At 55.2% G+C, this 27,813-nt stretch overlaps 1 protein-coding gene across 6 annotated transcripts in view; it reads left to right on the top strand.

Annotated features, from left to right (window-relative positions):
• Positions 1–13,413: 13,413 nt before the first annotated feature.
• The window catches only part of TCF7 (transcription factor 7), a 34,088-nt gene continuing 19,688 nt past the window's right edge, over positions 13,414–27,813 (top strand). For 4 of the 6 annotated variants that reach the window (XM_046667889.1, XM_046667883.1, XM_046667885.1 and 1 more), the window contains exons 1-3: positions 13,415–13,852; positions 13,997–14,063; positions 14,571–14,695. In XM_046667889.1, coding sequence (XP_046523845.1) covers positions 13,601–13,852; positions 13,997–14,063; positions 14,571–14,695 — 444 coding nt within the window. In that variant the 5' untranslated portion in view covers positions 13,415–13,600. Of the gene's footprint in view, positions 13,853–13,996; positions 14,064–14,570; positions 14,696–27,813 lie in introns of all 6 variants that reach the window. The other 2 variants (XM_046667884.1, XM_046667886.1) reach the window with 2 other exon arrangements.

Below are 27,813 nucleotides of genomic sequence, written 5' to 3'. Positions count from 1 at the left end.
CTTTGCAATTACACCAACTTTCTATCAATTCTTCTGATCACTTTATTTTATTATTATTTTCATTGTTATTGTTAGAAGCAAGAATAACATGGTGCCCTCACACATTACCCTGTGAAATAGCAAAGCAGTCATTATTCCCCACTTTTCAGAGAGGGAAACTGAGACCCAGAGAGAGCCATCCAGAAGGTAGGCTCCCAAGTTGGACTCTCTGGGCTCAAATCCCATCCCCATCACTAAAAAGCTGCATGACCCTGGCCAAGTGACTTGTCTTCTCAGCATCTCTGTTTCCTCATCTGTAAAATGGGGGCAGTAAGGGCACCTGCCTCATGGGCTGGGTATGAGATAACACCGAGGAATTATTACTCACTTTTTTGGATACAATAATGGCTTTGTGGTTTTGTAGGAAAATGTTCATAGTTTTAGAAATACACACTAAAGCATGCAAGGATGAAATCACATGATGTCTGGGATTTGCTTTACAATAGTTAATTAAAAAGAGAGAATGTGGGGCCCGCCTGGTAGCACAGCGGTTAAGTTCACGGGCCACACTTCGGCGGCCGGGGATTCACCGGTTCCGATCCCTGGTGCAGACCTACGCACCGCTTATCGGGCCATTCTGTGGCAGGCATCCCAGAAATAAAATAGAGGAAGATGGGCATGGCTGTTAGCTCAGGGCCAGTCTTCCTCAGGAAAAAGAGGAGGATTGGCAGCAGATGTTAGCTCAGGGTTAATCTTGCTCACCAAAAAAAGAAAAGAGAGAGCTAGAAAAAGTAAGAAAGAGAGAGAGGGAGGGAGGAAAGACGAATGAAGGGAATGAAAGTAGGAAGGATGGTAGGAAGGAAGGAGGGAGGGAGAGAGGAAGGGGGAGGAGGGAGGGAGAGAAGGAAGAAACAGAGAGGGAGGTGGGAGGGAGGAAAGAAGGAAGAAGGGAAGGAAGGAGGGAGAGAGAAGTGAAACAATTGTGAAATTGGGGTGGTGGGATACACGTGGGATCATTATACTATTCTCTCTATCTTTGTTTGAGATTTTTTCATTTAAAAAAAGCCCACGGGCCTCATGGAGCCGTGGCTCGCCTGTGCTGGTGCACAAGAGGCACTCAGTAACCCTGAGACAACTTGTTACTGCCATCATCCTTGTGAATGTCCTGCCAGCCTGGGCAGCTGAGCCAGGGTAGAGCTGGGACTCCTGAGCCCTAGGGGCACTCTCAGGGACCCCTTGTACCGCCCCTCACTGTGGGGCCTCACCAGCTGTGTGCCACAGCTCTGTCACCAACACAAAGGCTGGGCTCAGGCACAAGGATCAGGAACGACTGGAGGCTGCCAGGCTCTCACACAGCCTGTCACCCCCACCCCATGGGAGCAACTTTGCTCTGAAAGACCCCCTTCTGAGGCTCAGTTGAACCAGCACATCTGGCCACCAGGTCTGCTCCAGAGCCCAGGTGAGAACTCTGTCGCAGCTCCCTGATGACTGAGGGAGATGAGTCCTGCCAGTGAGACCCAGTGCCCATCCTGTAGCATCCAGTGGTAGTAGGTGGTCGGGGGAGGCAGGAACCCAGTGTCCAAGCATCACCCTCCTGACGCCCCACCCCTGCAGGTCAGACACAGCCTCTTCCAGAGCCAGCCACGAGGGGGTGCCAGTGCGCAGTCCCAGCGCTGGGCAGCAGAATCATGGCCAGTCCGGATTCCGCAGGAAGGAGGCAGGGCAGCGAGTGAGGGAGTGAACTGCCTGTGACTGAGGAAGCTCCCAAGCCCCACCTTACCCCAAAGTGTGTATTTCCACCTGCATTTTTTGTAATGGTTTATAACGGTTTATTTTTTATTACAAAAGCAACTCATGCTCAATAGACTAAATGGGTCCTTTGGATTTTTGTTTGTTTGGTTGGTTTTGCTACATGTTTCGAGATTTCCTGAGCTTAGCGCAGATGGCTTCTAAATACTTTGGGCTATGAAGTAGAGGAAGGCACTCAAACAGGCTTTGAGTCGCAGGCAGGTCCCTGCCTCTCTGGGCCTCAGTTTCCCCTGTCCGCATGTTTGGGAGTCCCGGTGATCTGAGTCTCTCTGAGCTCTAGGGGTCTGGCTTTCCTCCATGCTCTGGGCTGGTCCTGAGGTGGGATGGGGGGTGGGGGGGATCACCCTCCAACCTCCCTGTCTCCTGTCTCCCATGTTCTTTGGTGTGTAGTTCTGGCACCTCCTCCACGGACCCTCCCTGACCACCCTGATCCTCACTCTTTCCTCTTCTCTGAGGACCTACACAGCCTAGATTCTGCCGTCTAGGGCACTTAACGATGCTAGGCCCTGGTCCACAGAGCATAAGTCTCTGACTTCCCCTCGACACTCACCCATTCTCTGGGGGCTCTGGCACTGGCAGTGAGCATGACAGGCCCAGCCCTCCCAGCTCTGGTAGCATAGCTCAGCTCCCCGCTAGCCTGCAAGCTGGTGCCCGGGCTCCCTGGGGACTTTCTGTAGGTACCCAGCAAAGGCCAAGACAGCATTTCCCACACTGGGGTGCAGGCATGCTGCGGGTCTGTCTCAAGTGCAAGTCCCAGTCATCAACGAGGTCGAAGTGCTTTCCTCTGCAGATCTGAATCTCATCCTCGAGCACAAAATGAAATGTTAGCTCTCAGCCACACACAGAGGAGAAGTTCAGGCACCAGCCAGGTCCCACCCTGACTGTTTTGTAGAGGGAGGAGCTGGGGCCAAAAGCTTTGGGACTTCTGTCCCTCCCCAGTTTGGGGTCCTGAGTGTGGGGCTGAGCAGGAGGCAGGGAGCATTTCTCTGGTGCCATGGCAGAGGCAAGAATTCAAGTGACTCTCTGAGAGCCTGGCAGTTCTCAGCTCTGCAGTCCTGCCCTCCCAGAAACCAAGCGCCCAGCAGTGGTCCCACAGTCAGGATGGAAGGGCCATCCCAGCCCAGGGTCCTGCAACTGGGAATGCATTGCAAAGAGCCAGTCACTGTGGCTCAGTTTGCTGCAACTGAAGAAACCCCACCCAAACCGGAGAGGCTGTGGATTTCAGAAGGGGAGTTTTTGGCCACAGACGTGGTCCCACAATGACTCAGGATGAGTAGAGGGGCCCCACGAAAGCCTTTTCCCATCCTGTGTCTTGTCAGGATCTGCCCTGCACCTATTTTCCCAGGGCACTGCAGGCCCCCAGAAATCTGGTGACTTGCTTGCAGTCAGTGGGCTCAGCTGTTCTAGAAGCTTCCCTCAGCAGTGCGGCAACCCTGAGAGATGGAGAGTGTTGGAGGGAAGAAGGGATGAATCACGGCACAAGGAGGCATGTATGTGCAGGGCTGGAGGTGCCACAGCTCCCACTTAGAACAAGAAAGAGAATCCCAGTTCACAGGGTACCCTCTCCCTCAGATGCTGACCTCAGGGCTGGGTCCACCCTGGAGCGCCTCAGGCTTGCCAGGGCAGGAGCAGGGAGATGAGGGATGGAGCGGGAAGTTGCTTTTAAACCAGCCCCCACCTACCTCCTGCTTCAGCATCTTCCAAAACCCTGGGCTGAGAGAAGTTCTAAAATTGTAAAAACAAAAGACAATGCTTGACCAGAAGGGGAAACCCTTTAAGATGTCAGTAATAATACAGCAGCGAGCAAAAAGTAAAAACAGCAAAGCTGACGAGGAAAACCGCAGCCGTCAGCGGAGGGCCACCATGACCCAGGGTAAGGCGGCACACTTTCACCCCACGGGGTGGAGGCTGGCTCCGCGGAGCTGGCCCGCTACCCTGAGACCCCAGCGCAGCTCCAGAGGCTGGAGGTGTGAGGAGGGGTACCCTGAACCGTTCTCTGATGCTCTCTCTCCAGGAAACGCAATGCTGTTGCCCCAAATGAGGCAAAGCTCTCATGTGCCACCTTTGGGACAGAGACTTGGACCCACCTCCCTGGCAGAGAGCTCCCGAGGGCATAGGCCTGTCTATCCTGGCACCCAGGAGGGCTGAGGAAGAACTTGCTACGTGAATAAACGATCCTCAGCATCCGCGAGCCCAGCCCCACCCCCCCACCCCCCCCCCATCAGAAGCCCTGGAGGCTGTGACTCTGGCCCCCTGGTAGTCGATAACACCATCTCCCCTGAGGGTTTCTGAGGAGCATTTCTGTGCCAGAGGAGGCCATGGGGGGCCTCCACCAACTAGGGGTTCCTTCTGCCCCCCAACCCTCCTCACACAAGGAAGGAGGAGCCGTCTCTGCAGGCTGCAGAGCTAGAGTTGATTTGCAGCCCTGAGACCCGAGTTTGAGCTGTGTGACCTTGGGCGAGTCACTTCCTCTCGACGTGCCAGTTTCCGCATCAGTAAAGCTGGGTTAAAAGACCTACCTCTCTGGGTTGTTGTGAGGATCAGAGGAGATTACAGACTAGACGGAAGGAGGTTTTTGGGGTTTTTTTCCCCTGTTTTCTTTTTTGTTTTTTCTTTTCCCCAAAGCCCCCCAGTACATAGTTGTGTATTCTAGTTGTAGGTCCTTCTGGTGGTGCTATTCGGGACGCCGCCTCAGCATGGATGGATGAGCGGTGCCATGTCCGCACCCAGGATCCGAACCAGCGAAACCCTGGGTGGCTGAAGCAGAGCGCGCGAACTTAACCACTCTGCCATAGGGCTGGCCCCTGGAAAGGAGTTTCGTAGACAGTAAAGTACAGTGCAAGTGTCCACTGTCCAGTATCTAGTGCATTCTTGAGTCCGACAAATATTTATTAGACATCCACTTTCTGCCAGGCCCTGGCTCAGCCCAGGGGACACAGTCAGGAGCAAGACAGAGAGAAGTCCTGCTGGGACGGAAGAGAAAATGGGAGTGAGCAGGACACCCAGGACCTACAGCCCCACCCACATCCAGAGAGTAGGGAACCCAGGTCTCCCAGCTCCTGTCCTTTGTCCCTGGAGGCTGTCCGGGGTGGCCTGGCACCCTCAGCAGTGTCACCGCCAAGGCAAACACAGCCAGCCCAGAACTCTGGTTGCTTCCAGGACCCCAGGAGGGAGGTTACTCAGATGGAGGAAGCAGGGCTGCAGTTTGTAATCGGAATCACCCAGCAACATTTCCACAAATTAGTCAGAGAGCTCTCCCCCAGGCAGCAGCCAGGAGAGGGGCCTTCCACCTCAGCAAGGCGGAAAGAGTGGGGGAGCCCCCTCTGCCCTCTCCTGCCCGCTAATCTGTTGTTGCCCTACTCCGGTGGGCGCTTGACCTCCCAGGAGAGGCCACCAACCACCTCCCCCCAGCAGAGCTGAGGGGTTAAGAGCCCAGATCCCGAAGACAGACCATCCTAAGTTTAACCCAGCTCTGCCTCCAACTCGCTGTGTGACCTTGGGCAAGGAACTTGACCTTCTTGATTCACTTTCCCTAATAACAGTATTTCAACCTCTTTAGGCTGTCACCATCACTAAACATGGTGATGAGGTAAAGCCCCTTACATAGAACTAAGCTAGGCATAGGTCAGTTGCTCAATTTTTATCTATTTAACAAATACTTATATGGTGCTTCCTATGGACCACAAACGATAATTCACTTAATCTTCACAAGAGCCCAGTGAGATAGGTATTATTATCATTCCATCTTACAGATGAGAAAACTGAAGCACAGAGAGGTTAAGTGACTTGTTCAAAGTCACAGAGCTACTAAGTGGCAGAGCCAAACTTGAAACCCAGGCTCTCTCCTCTTCTGCTTCTTCTCATCTTTCATCTTCCAGCCCCTGGTTTTAGAAATTGAAACAAGTGAGGGGAGGCTAATGTAAGAACAAGACCCCTCCTACCACCAATCTGTCCTCCTCGACCCCAGCAGGCTCGAGGGGGCTGCCTGGGCACAGAACAGACTCAGGCTTCATGCAGCCAGCCACTGCACTAAGCTGCCTCCCCAGAAAGCTAAGATTGTTGTTACTAAAGCCCATTAAGGTCAGTCTGTTACAGCAACCCCCGCTCCCCTCCAGCCTCCAGCCCCAATGCAGAGCCAGAGGGTCTGAGCCTCTGCCCTCACACTCACCTCAGAGCCTGCTGTTGCTCAGCGGGCTGCAGCGGGCTCAACTGGACCAAGTGAGGGGCAGAGCCACACAGGAAGTACGAGAGACTGCCCACGGCCTTGGAGGAACCTGGAGGGTAGAAACTCCCCCTCAGCGGCTTCCCTCCCTTGGGAGCCCCCAGCCTCTGCTCGCACACCTCTGGTAACAGGGAGCTCACTGCCTCTGTCGGCAGCCCGGGCAAGCCACGGTTGGCCAGGTCTGACTGGTAGATGAGCTTCCTCAAGCCGAGATGAAATCTCTCCGTGTAATTTCCTCCCATTAGTCCTGTCTCTGCCCTCAGGCCCCACGGGCCAGCCAGCTCCCTCCAGCCTGCAGACATCTGGAGATGGCCATCTCTTGGCAGGAGGAGTCTGCACTCAGGCTGAACACTCGGTGGCCTCTACCTGGCCTCAGAAGACAGGGTTCTTGGAGCCTTCCCTACCCTGGTCCCCGCTCTCCACCCACAACTAGCAGGACTGCAGGATTGCAGGGAGAGCCTCTGCTAAGCATCTCTGCTCGGCGCTTCGAAGAGCCTGGTCTCCCACTCAGCCCTGCTGGTGGGGAATGATAATAATAATTGACACTGGTCGCCACTTAACAAGTACCTCCCTGTGCACTAGACACTGTGCTAAGCGCTTTACAAGCAGAAACTTATCCCATCTTCCCGGCTCTTTGAGACAAGTATTATTATTGCCCCCACTTAACAGATGCGGAAACGAAGGCTCCAAGAGGGAGGTGACTCGCGCTAGATCCCGCCCACAAGGAGTAAGTGGAGATGCCCTAGTCCACACACAGGTTGTGAGTTTCAAGCCCAGCTCTGGACCACCAGACGCCAATGACAGCAGTCGAGGGAGAGGAGACTCATCCACAGGAAACAGACAAAACAGCTCAAGAGAAGTTGAATGGCTTCCAAAGGCACTGGAAGTCTGGAAGGGAGAAAGATCCCTGTGGACATGGTTGGCTGGAAGGCTTCCTGGATGAGGGAGAGGCCAGAGATGAGCCTTGCCAAAACCAGGCATCTCAGACACTGCAGAATTCCCGACTGACAAACCAACGGGAATAGCCCCGGGCGCTTGAGGAACTGAGTTGGGTTAGACCTTCACACAACAGCTCCATCCCATTGGCAGCAGGCATCTATTAAGCACCACAGTATGCTTGGTCTATGTTAGCACTCCACAAGGGCACAGATGAAGGATCTACAATCCTGAGAAGCTGAGCATCCAGTAGGGCAGCAGTGAAGCCTAGTGAGAGCTATGATGACCAGCTGGGGGTTCAACTATTGTCAATTTCCCTCCTATCAGGGACACAAATTGGAATATGTTTTGGATAAGGAGTGGCACTCCCTGCCTTCTGAAACCAGGGATACCAGCATTCCCCAAAAGACTTTCAGAGGAACCATATTCTTTGGAAAATCATAACATGGAAAAATAGTTTTATGGTCAAATAAGTTTGGGAGACACTTGGCTAAAAGAAGCTAGACAAGATTTCTCTGGTGCAGGACTTCTCAGAGTCCTTACTGGTGTGTCCATTGGGGCTCGCACAGGTCCTCTTCAAGTGCCCCCTGCCCACCGTGTCCTGTTGCTCCTCTCCCTGCCACCCAAGCTTCTAGAAATAAGACAGGGCACTCTCCATGGGCACTGAGCCAGGAAAGCCTTGAAGCCCAGAGCAAGATGGTGGATTACGCATCCAGGCAGTCTGTTCTAGGAGAGGGTGAAAACAGAGAGAGCCAGTGTCTGGGGATGGGTACTTGAGAGGAATTGTCCCAGGTGGTGGGGTGGGGGAACGGTGGGAACTGGGACATGAAGATGTGCCATTCTGAGCAAGGTTCAATAGATGGCCAAACCCTTCCCCAGGATCCTGGCTCACCTAGCCCCCAGAGACCCTATGGGGTCAAAATCCACCATAACGCACAGTATGGCTGCTACCCCACCTGATGAACGCCCTATCCTCTCAAATCCTACTTGTCTCTTATGCTGACCTTCTTCCTCCAGGAAGCCCTTCCTGACTGCCAGGTTGTGTGCCATGATGTGCATACAACAGCCATGTTTCTGAACCCCTGGCTCCTAGAAGCTCTATTTGGCCTTATGTCCTCCATAAGATGGCAAGTTCCTTGAAAGCAGGTACTGGGCTTGCTACTTCCTCCCCAGACTCTAAGTGATCACTGCTGTGAATTATTCACGCATCCATCTATCCATCCATCCATCCATTTATCCACCCATCCATCCATCTATTCAGTTATCCATGCAAACATTTGTGAGCACTGCCATTTGCTAGCTCTGTGTCAAGCCCTAGGGATAAGCAGCAAAGCCCTTACAGCCCTGTCTCAAAAACAGACACCCAATGGAGTCTCCCAGAAAGACATTCCTGTGTCAAGGTGTCTGGGGCTGTCTCCACGCCCCAAACACGACTTAATGTGGCCACACTCCTCTGTGAAGCTGCAGGCAACTCCCACCTGGATGTTTGGTCTCAGAATCCCCCACTTCTTGTTGCACTTGCGATGCCTCTCGTCTCTCATCCCTGGTCTGGTCTCATTGCTGTGGGCTTCTCCTGCATCCTTGGAACTAGGTAAGGGGCACTAGGCCCGGAGAAGGCAGAGGACTTACTTGAGTTCCCCCGGCAGTTCACCCAGGTGGAGCAGGGACCGGAACACAGGCCTCCCACCACCAAGCTCTTAGGAGACCAGTGCGCCCTGGTGACACGGTGCTTGGCAGACAGCAGCCACTCCCAGCTTGCCTTTGCTGCTGACACCTTGGTGCCTCAGACTCCAGACACCTTCCTGTGGAAACCCAGGGCTATTTATTCCTCTTGGCGAATGACTCCCAGCCCCAGTCACTGGGAACAATGGCTGGCACCGTGTGGGAAATTAGCCCATGGGAAACTGTCCTAACAAGCCCTCTGAACCTGTGGGACAGTTCTTTGTAATCTTACCACCACACCCCTCAAGCCAATTTGGCCAAACTTCCTTGGGGTTTCATCAGGAATAGGTAAATTCTAGCTTTATTATTAAATTTTTATTTTAAGAGCAATTTTTGGTTATTGCATAAAACCGGGGGTGGGGAGAGAGAACCCACACAAGATTATAAAGAAGGAAGAAAAGACCTCAAACCCTTCTTGCCTCATTTTAAAGGCAGCTGCCTGGTACCTGACCCAGGGTAGTTACATCACAGCAATTGTGTGTCTGTGCCATTCTGCAGGCCACAACTACCCACATGCACACACATGGACACACAAGCACAAACATGCAGGGAAACTACTGAGTTTCCAGAGAGCAAACTGTGTTTCTAGTAACAAACCACAGTCTGACTCTAGAACGTGTGACCAGGCTTTGCCCTGAGACAGAAGGCTCCACGGGAAGTGTCCCTGCCCGGAGCCGGCAGCCCAGCCTCCTGGCGGCGGTGGGCAAGCCCCAACAGGATGCCAGGCGGGCCGGCGGGCGGGAAGAGACGCCACTCTGAACCTCTCCCCGTTGTAATTTACCAAATCCATCTGGGGCTCCTTTGAGTCGCCTTCTGCAAATGCCACATTTCAAGGGTCTCCCTGTTAGAAAAGGTCAGAGAGTTCACGCGGGCTTTTCATCTTAAAGGAACTTGAAAGAAAAGGAAAGGAAATGTGTGTTTTCAGCCTCAGCTGTGATTAAGTGGGCTCAGGCCATGAGAACATTTAGATGATTTACATGACGTTACATGAAGAGCCAATTAGCCTAACAACTTCCGAAAAATATCTAGCTCAAGAGCACCCACTTATTAGAGTGCTTGGGATGTGCCAGGCGTTGTGTTAAGCTCTTTCTTAGGAGTCATAATTCATCTTATCCTCGCTCCTGCAGGGTGAGGCAGGCTTGGTGTGACATCCATTTTACCCATGAGGAAGCTGAGGCTCAGAGAGGGTCAGTGATTTGTCTGGGGTTCCCCAGCTGGTAAATGGTAGGACCAGGACGGAGACTCAGGTCTGCCTAAATCCAAAGCTGGAGCTCTTTTGCTCTGACCCTCAACCCTCATGAGCTCTGACGTTGTCCTGCATCCAGCATCTAAGGACAGCACATGTCCACCTGGTTCATTTGCATGAAGACGAAGGCTCATTAAATCTCCAGCTCTGAGCTGGGCTGCATGAGTCCAGAAGACTCTGGGGCCTCCTTGAAGCTGGCCCTGATTCCAAAACTCCCTGGTCACCTCAAGGAGGGCAGCGACAGCAGATCCCCTAACCAGCCCGTGGAAGAACCCCAGGGCCTATTGTCTCTGTATGGATCTGAGTCAGTGTCTGGAGCGGCAGTCTAGGGTGGGCCCAGGGGAGAGATGGTACAGACTGAGGTTTGTCTGACTCAAGAGAGACCCTCTGGGTCCTCTCACCCAGCAAAGGGCTTGAGTCACCCTATAGACTAACCAGGGAGAGTCGCCAGTCCTCCTGGTGGCCTCTCCATGCAACATGAGCCACCCAGAAAGTCTATTAGCGACAGCTCATTCATTAACATTTGTCTGCAAAGACCACAGAGCAGACAAGGATCCCCTCTGAATTTTAGAGGTCATAATGGAACACTGGAGTGTGGTAGTTAGGGTGTGGGCTCAGGAGTCAGACTGCCTGGGTTTGGAATTCTGACGCTCATTTCCAAGCTGTGAGAACTTGGGTGACTTATTCAACCTCTCTGAGCTTCAGTTTCCTCATCCATAAATGGGGATAATGGTCCCTAGGTCATAGGATTGGTATGATGATTAAATGAGATAATGTGAGTGAAGCTCTTGACATGATGTCTGGTACATAGCAATAACTCAGGAATATGAAGTCATTGCACAGATGATGATGGTGGTGGAATCAGTGCTGACCAGACAAGGGCCTGCTGCAGGGCTGCACCTGCCTTTTGGGGGCAAGCCTGAGCTCCTTTTCCTCTCTACCTCTTCAAGCCCTATAGAGACTTCCAGGCCCAGATGAAGTCCGCTTCCTCCAGGAAGCCAATCTGACAACTACAGCCACATTGATCTCAACATATCTGAGCCCCTTCTGGCCAAGATCTGCAAAGACTAACGCAGCAACAAACTCAGCTCTAATCATTTCTCAGCTTCTCAAGCAGCCAACGCCTCCTAGAAAGCAGGAGCGCCCACCACCCTGCCCTGGTTCCTTTCCTCTCCATGGCCTGAGCCCAGGGTAAGGTACACAGCAGCGCTCCCTCAGGAGGCCTTCAGGCTGATGTCAGCATGGCTCTGGATGTCTGTGACTCAGTGGTCTCTCCATTCCTTACCCCTCCTCACACCCTTATTCTCCCTACTCACCCGCCCCCGCCCCTCGTTCCAGCCAGCAGGGCAAGAGGTTGGAGCCATGACCCCATAGGGCAGTGGTCCCCAGACTTTGGGATTCACAGCCCTATAAAATATCCAGAGAAATTTGGAGGTGGGAGAGTGAACAGAGAGTAGCCAAGTTTTTCGTTGTCAAATAAGGACATTAAAAAAAAATCATTTCTCACCATCATTTTAGTAAAGAAAGGCTGTTTTCATGCCACTAAAGCAGAAAGTTCATAATCTCTGATTAAAGGCTAATACTCAAAGCTGAAAAAAATTTAACCTTTTTGAGAAAAACAAACCAACCACCTCACCGTTGCCCTGACTTCTCTCCTTTCTCCACCGCCTGGAGAAAACTTCAACCCCCACTGGCCTCTGTGCACTAGGACCTGATGGATCTGGGGACCTTTGTCCTGGAGGAGGCTCCTGCTAAGCTAGGGTCACCCCCAAATGCAGGAGGACCCCCAAAGCCTTTGGGTTAGGCAGATCCGTATTCCCATTCAGCTCTCCCAGAGGAGGCTCATCCCAGAGACAGACCCGACAACCTCAGGGGCTGAGGTGGGGGAGGCCATGGGCCTCTCCTCGCTCCAGCTCGGACCGGGTTGCCTCAGGCAGGAGCCCTTCCGCGCATCTCCAGAGGCGACGAGGCGAAGCTGGGCAGCAAGCTCACACTCAGGAAAGGAGTCTGGGGAGACCTAACGGGGGCAGGGTCCTCCCCACATCTCCATCGCCAAGCTGACAGTAGTGCCCACCCCACCCCCAAGCCCCTGGCAGGGAGGAAAAGCGGGCACGCCAGCCCTGAGGGGCGGGGGCCGAGGCGCCCCGCTGGGCGGGCGCAGATAGGATCTGAACGCGGAGAAGGACGGCCCTGGCTCTTTGATTCGCAGCCAGCCAGGCTGGGCCTGGCCCCGGAGGGGCGGCGCGGCCCTCTTCTGCCCGGCTTTGTGCCGCTGCCAGGGGTCCTGTGGGGCTCTGGGCCGCAGAGGGATCCAAGACACCTTCCCTTCCCAAATATCCTCTGCCTCCGTTGCTTTCGGGAGAAGTAGGAATGTCTACACGGCATCCAGCACAGAAACCTGCTGAGGGCTACGGCTTACTGCACCGCCATCCAAAAGGACCGGTATCTTTCCTCGATGCCGTGGCTGAACCGAGGCCAAGCGTGCTGGGCAGGCCCGCGTGGACATGCCCCCGGGTGCTTTGTAGATGTGGTGGGAGCTGGCGCCGGTTCCCGGGCTCCGCAGGCTATATTGTCCCTGCAGCTTGGATCTTGCCAGGGCCCGCCCGCGCCACGTTCGGAGTCAATGGGCTTTGCGGGAACGCGACTTCCTGGGTTGAGTTGCTTCGGACAACCAAGCCCTTGTGAGAATCCCGCGGCCCACGTGTCTACCCAAAGCCTCGCATGCTCGGGCCCCAGGTTCCAGGCGTAGAATAGAGTTGGGAGAGTCGTGGGGGGTAGGGGGTCTGCTGGAGGATCGGCATGCGGAGGCGGCATGCGGGAGGCGGGATACTTCCTCCTTGTCCTCCTGACTGTGTTCGTGCCTCGGAGCCGCCACATGGCCAAGGGGTCCATCACAGATGTGTGATGTATGAGCCCCGTATGCAACAGCAGCTCAATAAATGTGTAAGGGGTATACACTCGTGGTTTATACTCGTGTTTGCGCTGTGTGCGGGCGACCTGGAAGGAGGTCCCAGATTGTCCTATGCCTGGAGGACGCAGCAGAGAATTGGACTTCTAACCCTGCCGGCTTGGAGTTCAAGCACAGCCTCGAGCAGCCCCCAAGATCTAGGAACCCCCAGGTCCAAGCCCAGGACATTCTGGGCCCAGGGCACACGACTCAGTTCACACCTTGGCTCGAGTTTCTCTAAAGGCCTGGCAGCTGGGCGAGAAACCTGGGCGCGGGGTGGGAATCTCCCGTTGTAGGTGAGGAAGCGGGGGTCTGGAGTCTCTTTTAGAGTCCCCGCATTTCAGGAGAAGGGTGATGCTTTCCAGGCTCGTCTGACGCCTCACTCCCGTCACGCCCGGAGAGCGAGCCCTTTAAGACTGTGCCCACTGGGCTCGTCTCTGCCTCTCCCGGGAGAGGGGCGGGGCTGGCGCGTTGGCCCCGCCCCTCGGCCGGGCCCGCCCCCGGCGTCCCCGCCGGCGGCGCCTTTGATGTTCGGACCCGCCAGCTCCCGGAGCGGCTCAGCCTGGCGCCCGCGCCCCGCGCCCGCAGCCCGCCCAGGCGGAGTCAGCCCGCGCTCCGCCCGCCGCGCTCCGGGCTCGGAGGTCCGGACTCCGAGGTCCGGACTCCGGGCTCGCCGCCTCCCGGGCCGGCTCCGCGCCCCGCACTCCCGCGCCCCGCGCACCCGCGGGCGGAGCGCATCATGCCGCAGCTGGACTCGAGCGGGGGCGGCGCGGGCGGCGGCGACGACCTCGGCGCGCCGGACGAGCTGCTGGCCTTCCAGGACGAGGGCGAGGAGCAGGACGACAAGAGCCGCGACAGCGCCGCGGGCCCCGAGCGCGACCTGGCCGAGCTCAAGTCGTCGCTCGTCAATGAGTCCGAGGTCGCGGCGGGCGGCGCGGGGGTCCCGGGGGCCGGCGCCGGGGCCGGCGGCGAGGCCGAGGTCGGGGCCGAGGTGAGTGCCGCCCCTGCGCTCGGCTCGGCTGGTGCAGACCCGCCGCTCCTTCCTGTGGCCCTCGGGGTCCCCATCCCTCAGAGCCCCCCCGTCCCAGGCCCCGAGCCCCAGCGCCCCTCACGGCCCCTCTGGATCTCCCCGCAGGCTCTCGGGCGGCAACACACTTCGCAGAGACTTTTCCCCGACAAACTTGCAGAGTCTCTGGAGGACGGTGAGTTTCTGCACGGCCCGGCTCCCCTCCTCCCGCCAAGGCCTCCGCGGGGGAGAGGGGCCGCCGAGGGGGTGCCTCCCCCCTGCTGCAGCTCCCGGAGGCGGTAAAACCAGGGGGTGGGAGGAGTGGGGGGCGGGTTTCCCGGGCGCCGCCAGGCTCGAGTCACTTCCGGTGCCCTGACCTTTATAGGAGTAAACAGACCCCCGCCATCTCCGCCTCCCCTCCTGCCCAGGTGACTGACTAATCCCCTCGTCTGGAGGAGGGAGCGGTGGCCAAGGTTCCTTGGCCCGAGGGCCGGTGGGGGTCAAGTAGGGGCCGCCTAGGGGAGGCCTGGACCAGGGGTCCTTCGTCAAAACTTGGCACTTCAGGCACCCACAGCCGGTTCCTTCTCAAGTCACCAACTTGAAGGCGACCCCTTGGAAATTCTTATTTTTTCTCTGGAGAGCAGACAGCCTTCAGCCCGAGCTGCCCGGGCTGGCGCGGCTGACCCAGCTGTGGTTTTTCCAGGCCTGAAGGCCCCGGAGTGCGCCAGCGGCATGTACAAAGACACCGTCTACTCCGCCTTCAATCTGCTCATGCACTACCCACCCCCCTCCGGAGCAGGGCAGCACCCCCAGCCGCAGCCCCCGCTGGTAAGTGGCCCCAGCAGCCCAGCCTGCCTTATGCCTGTGTCTTCCTTGACCGCGTATGTGAGGCATGGGCGAGAAGTGACTTTTGCCTACAACAAAGTAGATACATGAGAACTCTGTTCTGGTCTCTTTTTCCGTATCCACCCAGCGGGATCTGAACCAGAAGGAGAACTTTGCAGAACGAAGAAGGGACGGCTCTGGGCAGCCCCCTTCCCTCTAGCTGTTGGCTGTTGTCTTCCTAGCTTGCTCACAAGCATGTGCAGGCCCTGACCTGGTGCTAGGTGATGCTGGGGTGGAGTCTACTGAGAGCTTTTCAGCCAAGACCACCGCCGCTCCTTCTGAGGGTGGTGTTCGCAGTGTGGTCTGAGCTGTGAGCTCTGCCGTTTGGAGCTCTCCCACGAGCTTCTCTGCTTGGAGGAATGGGCAGACAAGCTGGTCTGCTTCAGATCTCCTGTTTGTGCAGGAGAAACACGCTCTCCTCGCTCTTTCCTTATTGGTACGAGTGCACCCTTGCCAGAGAAAGACCCTGAAAACGATGTGTGGAAAGTGGGTTTTTATGAAGCTGGCTTGGTCTCAAACGCACCAGGAAGGGTTTGCAAGGGTGTTTCAAATCAGTAGTGTTGGTAAAGGGCCTGTTTAATGAATTTGCAAATACACAGGAGTACTGGGTTTAAGTACCCAGTGCTTTGCAAAGATTTCATGATCTTTACAAACCATGCTTTTCTGCCCATTGGTGCAGATGGCCTAAAGTGTGAAGAACCCGTTCTGAATGCTTTGGAGCAGTAAAGCTACACTTAGAAAAAAAATCAGATTAGTGTTTCAGGTTGTCCTCAGTTGGCTCGAGTCAGGGGTGAGGTCAGAGCTCCTAGAGTACGTGCAAGGTTTGGGGGACTCTGATGGGCAGGTGTTGGGTGCACATAGGGCCCAGTGCCGGTGGGAGGCTCATGTGGCTAGTGGTGGAGGTCACCCAGAGGGAGGAGGGTGATTGCTGGGCTGTTTAAAATCAAGAGTGAGGAGGGTTGGTTCTGAGAGCTGTTTCATGCTGAAGCTGGTGGGAGATGAGAAGGCAGATTGAGGCTTCACTCCAGAAACCCAGGATGGAAAACCTGGTAGATGGTTGACTCGAGAAATGAGCTCCTTGCCTTTTGGACCCCCATTGCCTCATCTGTAAAATGAGCATGTTGGTTGAGTGGTCTGTCTGTCTGACTCTCTGTTCTGGAGTGGCTCAGTCCATGAGGTGTTTGCTTCCTCCCAAGTCTGTTGGGGAGGGGCTCGCCCTCTGACCTTGCTACCTGATATAGCCCTGCACAAGCAGATGCTTAATAAGGATGCTTTTGGGGCCTCCTATAAGGTGTACACCCTTACATTTTGGGCCAAGTTGACATAACCCACCGCTGCCAAACCACCAGCAGGTGAGTTGCTTGGATGAGGGCAGGGGTCACTGTGATAACCATGACTGGACAAAGGCCTAGCCCCCAAGATGGTCCTAGCAGGGCAGGCTCCCCTCCAGCTTCTTGTGATTCCACAGCGGAGCAGGGAAAAGGCAGTGTTTCTGAGTTCCTTTCACAGAGTGGGCAAGTGGTGGGAGAGTGCCTGGAGTGGGAGGGCCTCGTTCTCTGTGAGGGTGTGGTGATGGGACCATTTGGTGTCCTTTAGCTTACACTGGTCAAAGAGTAGGCGGGCAGGCGGCCGACTCCAGCAGTCAGGATAGGGAGGAGCAGGGGTGGGGGCAGGCACACCACCACTTCCCCAGCCTGGATCATTTATTTTTTTCAACTTCAGGATCTTTCTCAAGCTACAGAAGATGCATTTCTGTGTGTCACACCCTCTCCTATAGGAGAGGCAAATTCCCTTATCCTCCTCCCTACTCAGCTGCAGCCTCCCACTGCCTGGCTTCTGGGAACACAGGAGGAGGAGGATGGCTCAGGCACTGACTTTCTCTGCCCTGGCACCAGCTGCTCCATGGGGCTGGGGACAAGGACAGAGGCGAGGGCCTACGTTGGGGTGACACTTGGTAAGGAAGATGTCGGTGAATGTAGGAGAGCCTCTTTTAAGCAAACTTGATATTTAACAAACAAATAGCAAGTACAAGTAGTTAGCTTGTGTTACGCGAAGAGTTGTGTAGACATTTAAAATATGGTTGGGTTTTAAAAAGCAAAATTGACTGAGCCCTGGTTTGGGAGCGTATTTATCACATCATTGAAGGTTCATGTGTCTGGAATCAGAAAAGATGCTCTTAAAGTGGGTCAGGAGCCCCTTCTAGGGACCCTGAGGAGAAACTGCCTTTGGAGACTTTTTCCAAAGCCATGCTTTCTTGAACCCATGCAGGGGACAGATGACACGCTGGCCAGCCCTGCCCATGGGCCTTAGAACTAGGCCCCCTCACCCTTTGCCCAGCCCTCTCTGAGAGAATGCAGGTGGTTAGCAGTTGTGCTGAGGAGCTCAAGGCCAATCACTTGTCCTCCGCAGACAGGGAAAACCCATGCCAGGGACCCCCTCTGCCCATGTGTGGATGGAATGCCCATGTGGCCACCATGTTGGACACCTTAGAGCAGGGAGCTCAAACTTTGCCAGGAGCAATGGGCCGAATGACCATCTCACAGCCAACTGCAAGGGGACAGGGAGGTTTTTTCCAAAAAGTTTGCTTCTTTTTGGTATTTGGTATTTGGTATTCTTGTAAACAGTTTGGGGAAGGGGGAATTAGGTCAAGCTTACTTCATGGCTGATGTTTGTCAGGCATCTCATGTAGGCTTGCAGACACTTAGCAGCCTAGGCTAGTAGCCACTGCTTGTTTTTGCTTTGTTTTCTTTGCTCTGCTCTGAGATTCAGAGGGGAGTGGAGGGCCAGTGAGCTGGTCCTGGGCCAGACTTTGAGGAGATTCTGGGATGAGTAAGGCATCACTCCTTAGGGAAACTTAGACTCTTGGATGTGCGGGGGACCGACAGTCTGGTGCAAATCCTCATCTCAAAAAGGATGTGAGGCCGTGTCGCTCACATGGCCCTTTCTATGGGCTCCACTTGGAGCCTATAGCCTGGAAGGCTGCTTAGCCTTTTGCTGTGTAGATAAAACGTCCAGAATAGGCAAATCCATAGAGACAGAAAGTAGAGTGGTTGCCAGGGGCAGAGGGAAGAGGGGAACGCGGAGTGACTGCTAACGGGTATGGGGTTTCTTTTTGGGGTGATGAATATATTCTGGAATTAGATAGTGGGAGTGGTTGCAGAACTTTGTGAATGTATAAAAGCCATTAAATTGTACATTTTAAAATGGTGAATTTTATGGTATGTGAATCACATCTCAATCCAAAAGAAAGCTGAGTCTTTCAGCCCTTGAAGGGATTTGGGGCTCTTTCCCTGTGCCTGACCTCCACAGCCACCCTGGTGCCTGGGTGTGCCCTAAGCCAGGAGGCCAGGCATCAGCTCCAGTGTGGAGCAGCCCAGTTGAGGCAGTGGACTCATGCGTGGGCTCCTGGCCATTGGGCTTCTCTTCCCTGACTCCAAGGTCTGAGGTCCAGGTGAGGGCTGTGCGAACGAGCCTTGGAGGAGCGGGAGGTGAGGGTATGAACAAGACCTGAGCAAAGGAAGGAAGTGCTGCTAACACATGGCCAGCCTGTCTGGGGGAGCTCTGCGGAGATGCACCCACCCAGCCCTCCACACCCATCAGAGAGCGAGCAGCAAGGCCTTGCTGGGGAGGTTAGTGATGATCGATCACCAGCTCTGGTTGGAGGGAAGCCTGTTAGGAGGGAGTCTGGCACCAGGCTGGGCACCAGGTTTTGTGCGCCAGATGGATCAGAACCAGCCTCTGCCTCTGGGAGTGCCTAGCTGAGCAGAGGAGACAGATGAATAGACCCGAACCAGGCCCTGGCTGGAGGAGTACCATCACAAAAGGCCCTCCTGGGGGCATCATGGGCAGAGCTGGCCCTGCCTAGGCTGTGGAGGAGGGTCTGCTGAGCAGCTTCCTGAAGGTACAGAGTTGTCTGACAGATGAAGACAAAGAGGGGACTGGCAGGCACCTGGGCTCCCCTCCAAACATCTTCCACGTCTCCATCTCAGTCACCACCCCCAAGTCCAAGCCCTCGCCATCCAGCACTCAGATGGCAATAACTACCTCCTCCAGGATCCTTCTGCCCCGACCCCGGCTCCCAACCTAACCCCCAATCCAGGCTCCACAAAGCAGCCAAACATAAGTCAATCCCATCTCTTGGCTGATTAACCCTGCAGTGGCTTCCCATTGCTCTTGGAGTAAACTCGGAACACCTTACCACAGCCTGAGTGCCTGGGTGGCTGGCCCCTGCTGCCTGCCCCTCCTCGTCTGCACCATACTTTTTCTCTCTCTCCAAATAGCAGCCGCCTCAGTGTCTTGATATGTTTTACAACCATCAGGTTCTTTCCCACCCCAGGACATTTGCACTTGTTCCCTCAGCTTGGAATTCTCTTCCCCAGCTCTTCACATAGCTGCCGCCTTCTTATTCCTCATTCTGGTCATCAGTCAAATGTCACCTCCTCGAGAGACCTCTAGCCATCCAAGTGGGACCCTTCATCATCCCCCTGGGCCTCTGCTGCCTTGTCCGCCCTGGCAGCTCTGCAGGCCAAGGTGGTTGGCTGGTTTATGAGGGACTTGCCATGCTTAGACCAAAGACAGCCCACCTGTCAGAAGTATCTCTGAGCCTTAGTTTCCTCATCTGCACAAAGAGAGTGGGGAGCCCTCCTCCCAGATTTGGAGTGGGGACTGGAGGCTGCAGTGCAATGGAGGTGCCAGGTGCTGGGTGCCTGGGCTCAGGGGGTGGTGGGTTAGCCCCCTGTTGTCCTCCCTTGTTGTCCTGGCTCCTCTGGGGCCAGTGGTGGCTCAGTGGTAGGCCGGCCCCACATGAACTCCCAACTGGAAGGCTATATCTCCACTTTGGGCCACAGGGGTCTGGGGGTCTGAACCCTGGGGGCAGGACTCAGGTGTACAGACCCCTCCTCGATGGCCTACCTCACCTAGGGACTTTTGGGAGGGGAAGTGCTATTCCTGGGGCCAGGATGGGGGCCATAGCCATTCACTCCATCCTGAGAATCCTCTCTCACCACCCCAAAGATTTGTCTGAAAGGGACCCCCCTTCCCCAGCCATATAGAAGCCCTTTACACAAGATGTTAGGGGCTTATGCTATTTTGTAAGAAAAAAAGGGAAAAGACTCACATGGGTATTAGCCCCTGAACCACTCTCAGACCTTTTCTCACATGGTCACCCCCGGCATGCACCCCCTCGTTCTTGCCCTGATGCTTCCCCTGGTGTGGGGGTGCGTGTCCGCAGGCCTCCAGACAGTGCCCATGTCAGATCTTTGTATGTTTCTTGTTTGTTTATCCCTAGGTGGCTTCTAGTTTGTTCACAGGTTGCCTTCTTTGCCAGCGGGAACGATGTTCTATACAAATCACTCCTAGTTTCCATTTTGATTATTTCCCTGGAACATATATCCAAAGGGAATTGTTGGGGGAAGAAGTGGGGAGAATCCCGGTGTTCTGCTTCCCTGCGGCCCCAGTTCCCTACGGTTCCTTGCAGGGCCCAAGCACAGCTAACACAGAGTTTTCTCTTTTTGTTGTTCATGTAATAGGTTCGTGGTGGGCAGTAGGACTTAAAGGTTATTTGGACCTGCGTTCTTTCCCGACTTGGAGGGCTGTGTGGTCCTGGCTGCAGTATTTGGGAAGTCTGCAGCCCTCCTCTGCTGCCCCCAGGGTGGAACTTTGCTTTCGAGGTGCCCCTTGGACGGCTTTCAGGAAAGCACCGTGAAGGAGGCCTATTCTGCAGACCCAAGCCCCACCCTGTCCCCTAAGGCTGCAGTTTTAGGGCTGTCTGCCCACTCCTCTAGCTCAGCAGGGTGGAGGGGCTGACAGGGAGCCCTGGGTTGGTCGCCAGGACCCCGATATTCTTCCCCTGGCCCTACCGGGGTGTCACAGAGCCAGTTTCCACAGCCAGCAAATGGGGATATTCATACCAGCACTGCCTACCTCCCCAGGTACCCTGAGACTCAGGTGTGAGTAGGGGTGAAGGTGGAGAGGGCTTGTGATCCCCTCCTGAGGCTGCCAGCAGCCCATGGTCTCCTGAGACCACACCCCACCTGTAGGAAGGGAGGTTTAGCTGAGCTGTAAGAATGGGCTCCAGGGGCACTGCTTTCAAGTCGCGTAACTGCTGAGGTCAGGTTGGATCAGGGTGGGCACAGAGCCGCATGGAAGGGCAAGCGGAGCCACAGCCTCCCCCCCCGAGCCCCTTGGGCAGCTGCGGTCCCGAAGCCCTGCAGTCACACTCCCTCCTACCTTGTGACTGGCTGCTTCCTGCCACTGTGTACAAACAAGACTCCGTTGGAGGAAACAGGTGTTTTATCAGGTCACAGGGGCTCCCCCTCCCCCAACGGTACCGTGCACAGATCCTCGGGTAACAACCCTCCTTCTGCAGGTGGGGACAGGAAGGCCAGGTCAAGGAAGGGACTTGTCCAAGGCCCCTTAGAGGAGTGGAAAGGGAAGGCATTGAGTCTGGAAGATCCACTCTCAAATACCATGTCTGCCACTCCTTGGTTGAGTGGCCCTGCATAAGTTACTTAACCCCTCTGGGCCTTAGTTTCCTCATCTAAAAACAAGGATAATGAGGATTACTACCTCCTTGGGTTACTGTAGGATGGAATGAGATGGTGTATGTGAAGTCCCCGGCACATAGTAAGTGCTTTACGAGTGGAAGCCACTGTAGGAGGGACTGTTCACACTGTGTGTGAATGGCCCTTATAAAGGATGCTGGGCCAAGCAGGTGGAGTACTCCTGAAGCTGAGGCTGGACTGGAGTCTGTGACGCTCTCCCTTCCTCAGCTCAGCAGCCAGCTCCCCTGGGGCAGTACAAAGAGGATAGTCAGCCCACCTGGCCCTCAGCTGGTGGGTGACATAGTGCCTGCTCTATCTAGAATCCTGGGTCCAGACCCCTCCTGGCATTTACTGAGCCTCCCCCACACCCGCGTATACTTGGCCTTGGCTCAGCACAGAGAAGGCGGCTGCCCCTGCCCTCCCAGAGCTCAGTCCTGGCAAGACAAAGGGGCTCCAAGTCGGCTTTGAGGTTCTGCCCGAGTTGGATAAAGGGTACTGAGGAGAGAGAGAGGCCAGTGGGGGCAGCCAAGAATGCTTCCTGAAAGAGGAGGGTTCCAGCTGGTCCAGAACCTGTGCAAGTGAGAGTGGGAGAACGTTCTAGGGCACGGGGACAGCATGAGCAGAGGAGGAGAGGCAGAAGTTAGTATGTTCTTAGTCACTGGAAGGGTGACCCGAAGCCCAAGGTCTGCGAGGGGCATGAGGGGAAGCTGGAGGAGGGCTGGCACTGAGGCCCTGGTGTGTGACCTTGATGTCCAGGCAGCACTGGTTCCTGAGCCTAGGAGTGGCTGGTGGGCACATGCAGCACGTTGGCAGCAAGAAGGGCAGGGGGGTGTCCACCGGCAGGTGGTTTGAGTTGGACATGGAGGGCGAAGGAGGCAGAGCTGGCAGCTGGGGCAGGGTGGACACTGGGAGGCACAGGGGTGATTAGAGGAGTGTGAGCAGGGTCAAGGGAGAGGGTGGGCTTTGGGCAGGGGTGACCCAAGCGTGCTGGCACATGCGAGACAGGAGTGCCTCAGAGGTGGAGAGTTCCATAGTCATGTTGTTTCATTGACTCTCAGTCTCTCTCCAGGGTGATGAGTCAGGGTCTTGGCTCCTTGTTTACTGAGGGGAACTGAACCCCAGAGGCCCATTGGTGATTCAGCTGGGGTTTGGAGAGCGCCTCTCCCCAGCACTGTCTCTAGCAGGACTCCAGGGCCCCAGGAGTCTGGGGAAGGTCTCTCAGAACCCAGGACACTGTTAGCTCTTTCCTTCAGGCAGTTTGCTGCCTCAGCTCGCAGACCTGTGATGCTTGGAGTTTGGACCTGGGTGTCACCTCCCTCCCTTAAAAAGGTGTGGCCCGCATCAGCCTTGGCATGTGTAGTCTCCGAGCTGCAACCCAGGTGGGTTTGTCCTGGTCAGAGGGTTTGGCCTCTTCTGGTCCTGTTGGAACATGGGACTCCCCTTGGCTCAGTCCCCTGGTGGGTGGAGGCACTGTCCCTTGCTGGATAGGGGCCCTGGCCTGGGGTGGGGCCAAGATGGGCATGAGTCTGGCTGTCTCCTGTGGGTGCCTGCCCATGTAGTCTGTCCCACCCATGGAGTCTGCCTGCCTGGGCTGTGCCAGCAGACACAGCTTTAGAGCCCAGAGGGAGACTGGTGACACATAGCCTTCATACTTGAGCTAACTCCACAGCCAGAGCTCTCTGGAGATCAGAGGAAGCAGACGCTCTGCCAAATAAGCTCCCACTACCCCTCTCACCCCTCCCATTAAAACAACCAACTTCTTTTCTCTCCAGGGATGGGAACACACTATCTGCTTCCAAATGACAAGCATGCGACTGAGGCTGCAGGCATGGGTGGGCAGGATGTGGGATGTTCCTAGGGAACAGTGGGCTTTAGGGGTTTGCGTGGTTAGGGCTGCCCCACCCCACAACGTCTAGGCTGGCAAATTGCCCCTTCTCAGAAAGCCCAGTTTGCCCATGAGGGCAGGGGCTGTGATGGGGAAGGAAACCAGGGGACCAGAGCCACTCCTCCCCTGGCTGTGTGACCTCAAGTAAATATGTTAACCTTTCTAGATCTGTTTCCTCTTCTAAAATGGGAATGGGGATCTCTGGCCATAGAGGATTTCTGAGATTCACATAGGTATTGGTTGGAGAGGCCTGTGGCTCCAGTGGGCCTCAGGTGGGGCTTACTGGGCAATGCAAGGACTGCTCCAGGGCCAGCCTCCCCATCAGGCAAGAAGAGATCGTGGGGAGGGAGGGACAGGTGATGGGAGTCCAGGCTGAGGGTATTCTGACTAACTCTGACCTGGCTCTGGTGGCAGCAGGCCCAGCCTCCCAGTCTGCTGGGCCTCCATTTGAAACGCATTACCAATGCTTTGTAAACTCCACATCATTTGGCCACATGAAAGCCTGGAATCTAAAAATAGCGACTCCTAGAGGACGCCCCGCATTGGCGGGGCTCAGCTGACCTCTGCACACACACCCACCACCAGGCCACCTCCCTTGCTAGGGAGGCCCAACTGGCAGGGCCACACCTTCCCACCCTCCCAGTGTGGGCAGCCACTGCCTGGGGCCACTTTATCTGGGCATAGATCTCATCCAGCTGGTCAGAGCTTTGGACCCCAAGGCCTTACCCAGGGCAGAAGGTCTGGAAGAGCCAAGAGGAGGCAGCTAGGGGTCGATGGCCCCACGACACTTTCCCCAGCCCCTTACATGCCTGGAATGTCCATGGGGAGCCATCTTACAGATGAGGACACTGGGGCCCTGTGGAGAGGGAGCACAGGAAGGGGGACCTGGCCACTGTCAGATGGTGGACAGGAGGGCCACTGGTTGATGTGCTGTGTGAGCAGGGCAGGGGCCTGCCTAGGACTCCTTGGTGTTGGTGGAGAGCCTGCCCCAGCAGAAGGCAGGGTGGCTGTGGGGCTCCAGGCTGCTAGGGTTGACTCTTTGCCCTGCTTTCTGTGGGTTCCCTCTCCCTATGGTCTCTATGACCAACTGCAAACCACTCTTTTCCCTAAAAATAAACATGCTTATAGGATTGGGGGAAGCTTTGTAGCTATCAAAGGAAATAATAGGGTGTTTAAGAAAATTACATTGCGTTTTAAATAACCAGCATGAAAGTCATTAAGTTTGAAGTTTCATTCAAATCAGATGGCTCTGTGGCTGGCCTGGTGGCCAGGCAGGCAGAGGGTGGGTGGGCCCTCGGGGACGCTGAGAGGCAGCCTGTGGAGAGCTCTGCGGCAGCAGCAGTGAGGTCTCTGCTGGGTACAGCCAGAGTCCAGGCGGGGCGGCCCCAAGTGTATGCCGGGCTGCGGCAGCCACCCCAGAGCTTGCTGGCAGGCTTTGAAGCAGGGTGCAGCTTGGGAGCCGCCCAGCTGTGGTGGGCAACCCCATGGGTGGGGCAGGGGGGTGACCACAGTCCGTAGGGTGTGGGGACAGATGGAGCTGGGACTGCCAAGGCCACAAGGCTTGATGACCATGTTGAGGTGGGGGTTTCAGGAATGATGGTTTGGATCAAAAAGGGCTGGGCCTGGGCCACATCTGTCCTCTTCCCTGCTGGAATCTTAGTGCCCAGCACAGGGCATGAAACACAGTGAGTGCTCAGTAAACAGCTGTGGAGAGAATAACAGCCACCACAACAATACTGTGTGTCGAGAACTCCTCCAGTGCGAGGCCCGTGCCATGGACTTTTAATCCCAATATCAAGATCCTTACAAGAAGCCGAGAAAGTAGATATTATTATTGCTCTCATTTTACAGATGGGGAAACTAAGGCTCAGAGGTTAAGAACGTGCTAGTACCTGGCAGAGACAGGACTGAACTCAGTCTCTTTTACCTCCTTGCTCCTTGCTGCTGTGCTCCTTTGCTCTCAGATGTGAGGAGATGGGGGCATTGCAGGTCTTGAAGCTGAGCATTACCCCTACTCCTGTTGGGTTCACAAGCTGGATCCAGCTGGATTAGTCTCTCCCCAAGGACAGACTTGGCCCTCACTGCCCCTCCTGAGTGTGGCCTCATAGCTCTGGGCTTGGATCAGGGCTGGACCCTTTCCTCCCTGGACACCTGGCAAGGTCAGGGCTCCCAGGGCTGAAAGGGTTGTGTTTCTTGGTTGGAGGCAAGAGCCTAGGGCTTCCAGAATAAATGTTACCTGGAAAAGTGTTTATAAATGACATTTAAGATTGAATCAGGTTTGATGCATGACTCAAGGACAGTTAAGAATGATCTGTAAGTGAATTCCTTCCTCTTTCTAACTTTTGGTCCTGGCTTAGCTCAGCGCTCACTGTTTGACCTCTCTGTGCCAGGTGCCCTCCTCTGTGTGGTCGCGGGTTGGGCTAGAGGGTTTCCTAGGCCCTGAGTCTCTGGGAATGGCTGGACTGCGGAGGCCAAGAGTGTCCCTGGGCATGGGTGTGCCTCACCCACCCCGCCATGGGAAAGCTGCTTGGGAACCAGAGCTGCCTGCTAATCCTGCTAGGGCATTTTGAGCGCAGTTTCTTCCTCTATTGCTGCCCTCCTCTGCCTCCTGCCCCCCGGTTCTGGTCATCGAAGGCCAGTCGGGAGCCCAGCAGTGAGCAATCAGGCAGCAATCAGGCAGCAGTCCAAAGGAAATTGAGGGCCAGCAGCCCCAGCCTGGCACAAAGGCCGGCTTTCCTGAAAAGCCATGGTCTAGGGACAGGCTTGTTTTTGTCTTATTTTTTTTCTTTTATTTTGTTCTTCATTAATTTAAAAAATACTAGCAGAAACAAATATTAACCCATTTAATCCTGACATTAACCCATGAGCTACAAACATCGTACAGATAGAGAACCTGAGGCGTGGAGACTTGCACCTTGCAAGTGCTGGAGTGGGGATTTGAACCCAGGCGTTTGCCTCTGTTTCTTGTCCTTACCACCACACTGCCTTGCCTCTTAGGCAACATATCTATCCACTCATTTTTGAAAAAATGGGTTTTATAGCTCAGCTGGGTCCCCTTGGCTCCCCCTGTCCCATCCTTTCCTACTACTCCTCACCCCAAGGAATTTGGTATTTTGCCCTCTTCCCTACATTTTTATACTGTTAGAGCCGGGTGTGTACCTGTAAGAGCTGTTTGGTGTGGTTTTTGAAACCCCCTACCTCAACCTCATTTGGGAGCTCTGCCTCAAGAGGGCCCCCGTGGCAGTTGGAGCAGCCCTGACCTCCTCCCTCTGCTTACACTGAGTGTGAGGGGCCTGGGTGGGAGCGTGAAGGGGCCTGAAGCCTCCAGCAGCTCCTTTCCACTCCTTGCCTTGTTTCCCTTTGGATGAACTACCGGACTGAGTCCTGGCAGAGCCCCAAGGGCCTTAGCTGGCAGGAGCTGTAAGGGTTAGACCCTCACAGTCAGAGTGAGCTTCCTGACTGTTCCCAGGGCAGAACTGTCCTGAGGGTGGTGCAGGCAGCTGAACAGACCAGAACTCAGAGACCCCTGTCTGGTCTTTGCTTCTCAGAATCTGCTGGAATTAATCGGGGCAGGAATGCAGTGCTAAGGCTGAGATCTCCAAGTCTCTTCTTCCTCCCACTCTTGAGCCATTGCTGACCATCAGCTTCCGCCTTTCTGGGCCCTCCCGGAGCTCTCCCAGCTCTCTCTCTTAGGCAGCATGCTTATTCTTCTAGACAAGCCTTGGGGAGAGCCACCCCCACTGCCAGTGGCTATCTCATCTGTCCTTTTCGAACGTGGAGGGGTGGGGGGAGAGCACAAGCCAGACCCTGGGGTAGGGATGACCTCTCCTGTTTCCTTTAGTCATTTACGACTGAGAACTGAAATCACCTCCTATGAGGCACCCTTCACATAGGCCTAGGTGGAGATCAGAGCTACAATGCCAGTCAGTTTGTTCCAAGAACGGTTCTTGGCAGGGTGTTGCTGGCAAAATCAGTGATCCCAGGTCCTTAGTCGGCTGAAGGTGGGGAGACCTAGCATCGGGGAGGGGAGAATCTGGGAACCACCTGGCTCCTGGGCCTCCATGTGTGGTCTCCACAGGCACGCTACCAGCTGGCCTGTGAGGCCTGTAGCTGAGTGATAAAGATCTCTGGCCAGGAATCCCAAGGGGCTGGATTCAAATCCAGATCTGCCACTACTTGCTGTGAGACCTTGGGCAAGTTGTTTAACCTCCCCAGACTTCCCTTTCCTTATCTGTGCACACATCACAGAGTAGTTGGGAAGACTGGTAGGGATTCTGATGAAGGGCAGAACTCTGCAGGATATTGAGCACACAAAAGGCTGTTACTCGAGGGGACTTCCATCTCTGAATCTGCACCTCTGCCATTTTCTTCCTGCCTTTTCTGCAAAGCCTTTTGGCTTTGCTCCTATGGGAACAAAACTCTGAACTCCTCAAATGCCTCCTTCCCCAGAGCCTTGCTTTACCTACTATCAAAGACAGGCTGAGTTTGCAGCTTGTGCCCTGGCCTGCTTCAGCCCACGGTAGGCTCCTGGATAGCTGGGCAATGAGGACGAGCTGGGTGAGTGACTGCCTGGGCTGGGGGGATGCCCAGCCCCAGGGCCGCTGCATAGTCCTCAAACAGTGTGTCAGTAGCAT

The sequence above is a fragment of the Equus quagga genome, chromosome 7, assembly GCF_021613505.1.
Source record: "Equus quagga isolate Etosha38 chromosome 7, UCLA_HA_Equagga_1.0, whole genome shotgun sequence".
NCBI lineage: Eukaryota > Metazoa > Chordata > Mammalia > Perissodactyla > Equidae > Equus > Equus quagga.
The sequence above is the reverse complement of the archived record's forward strand: the minus strand, read 5'-3'. Positions and strand labels throughout refer to the sequence as shown.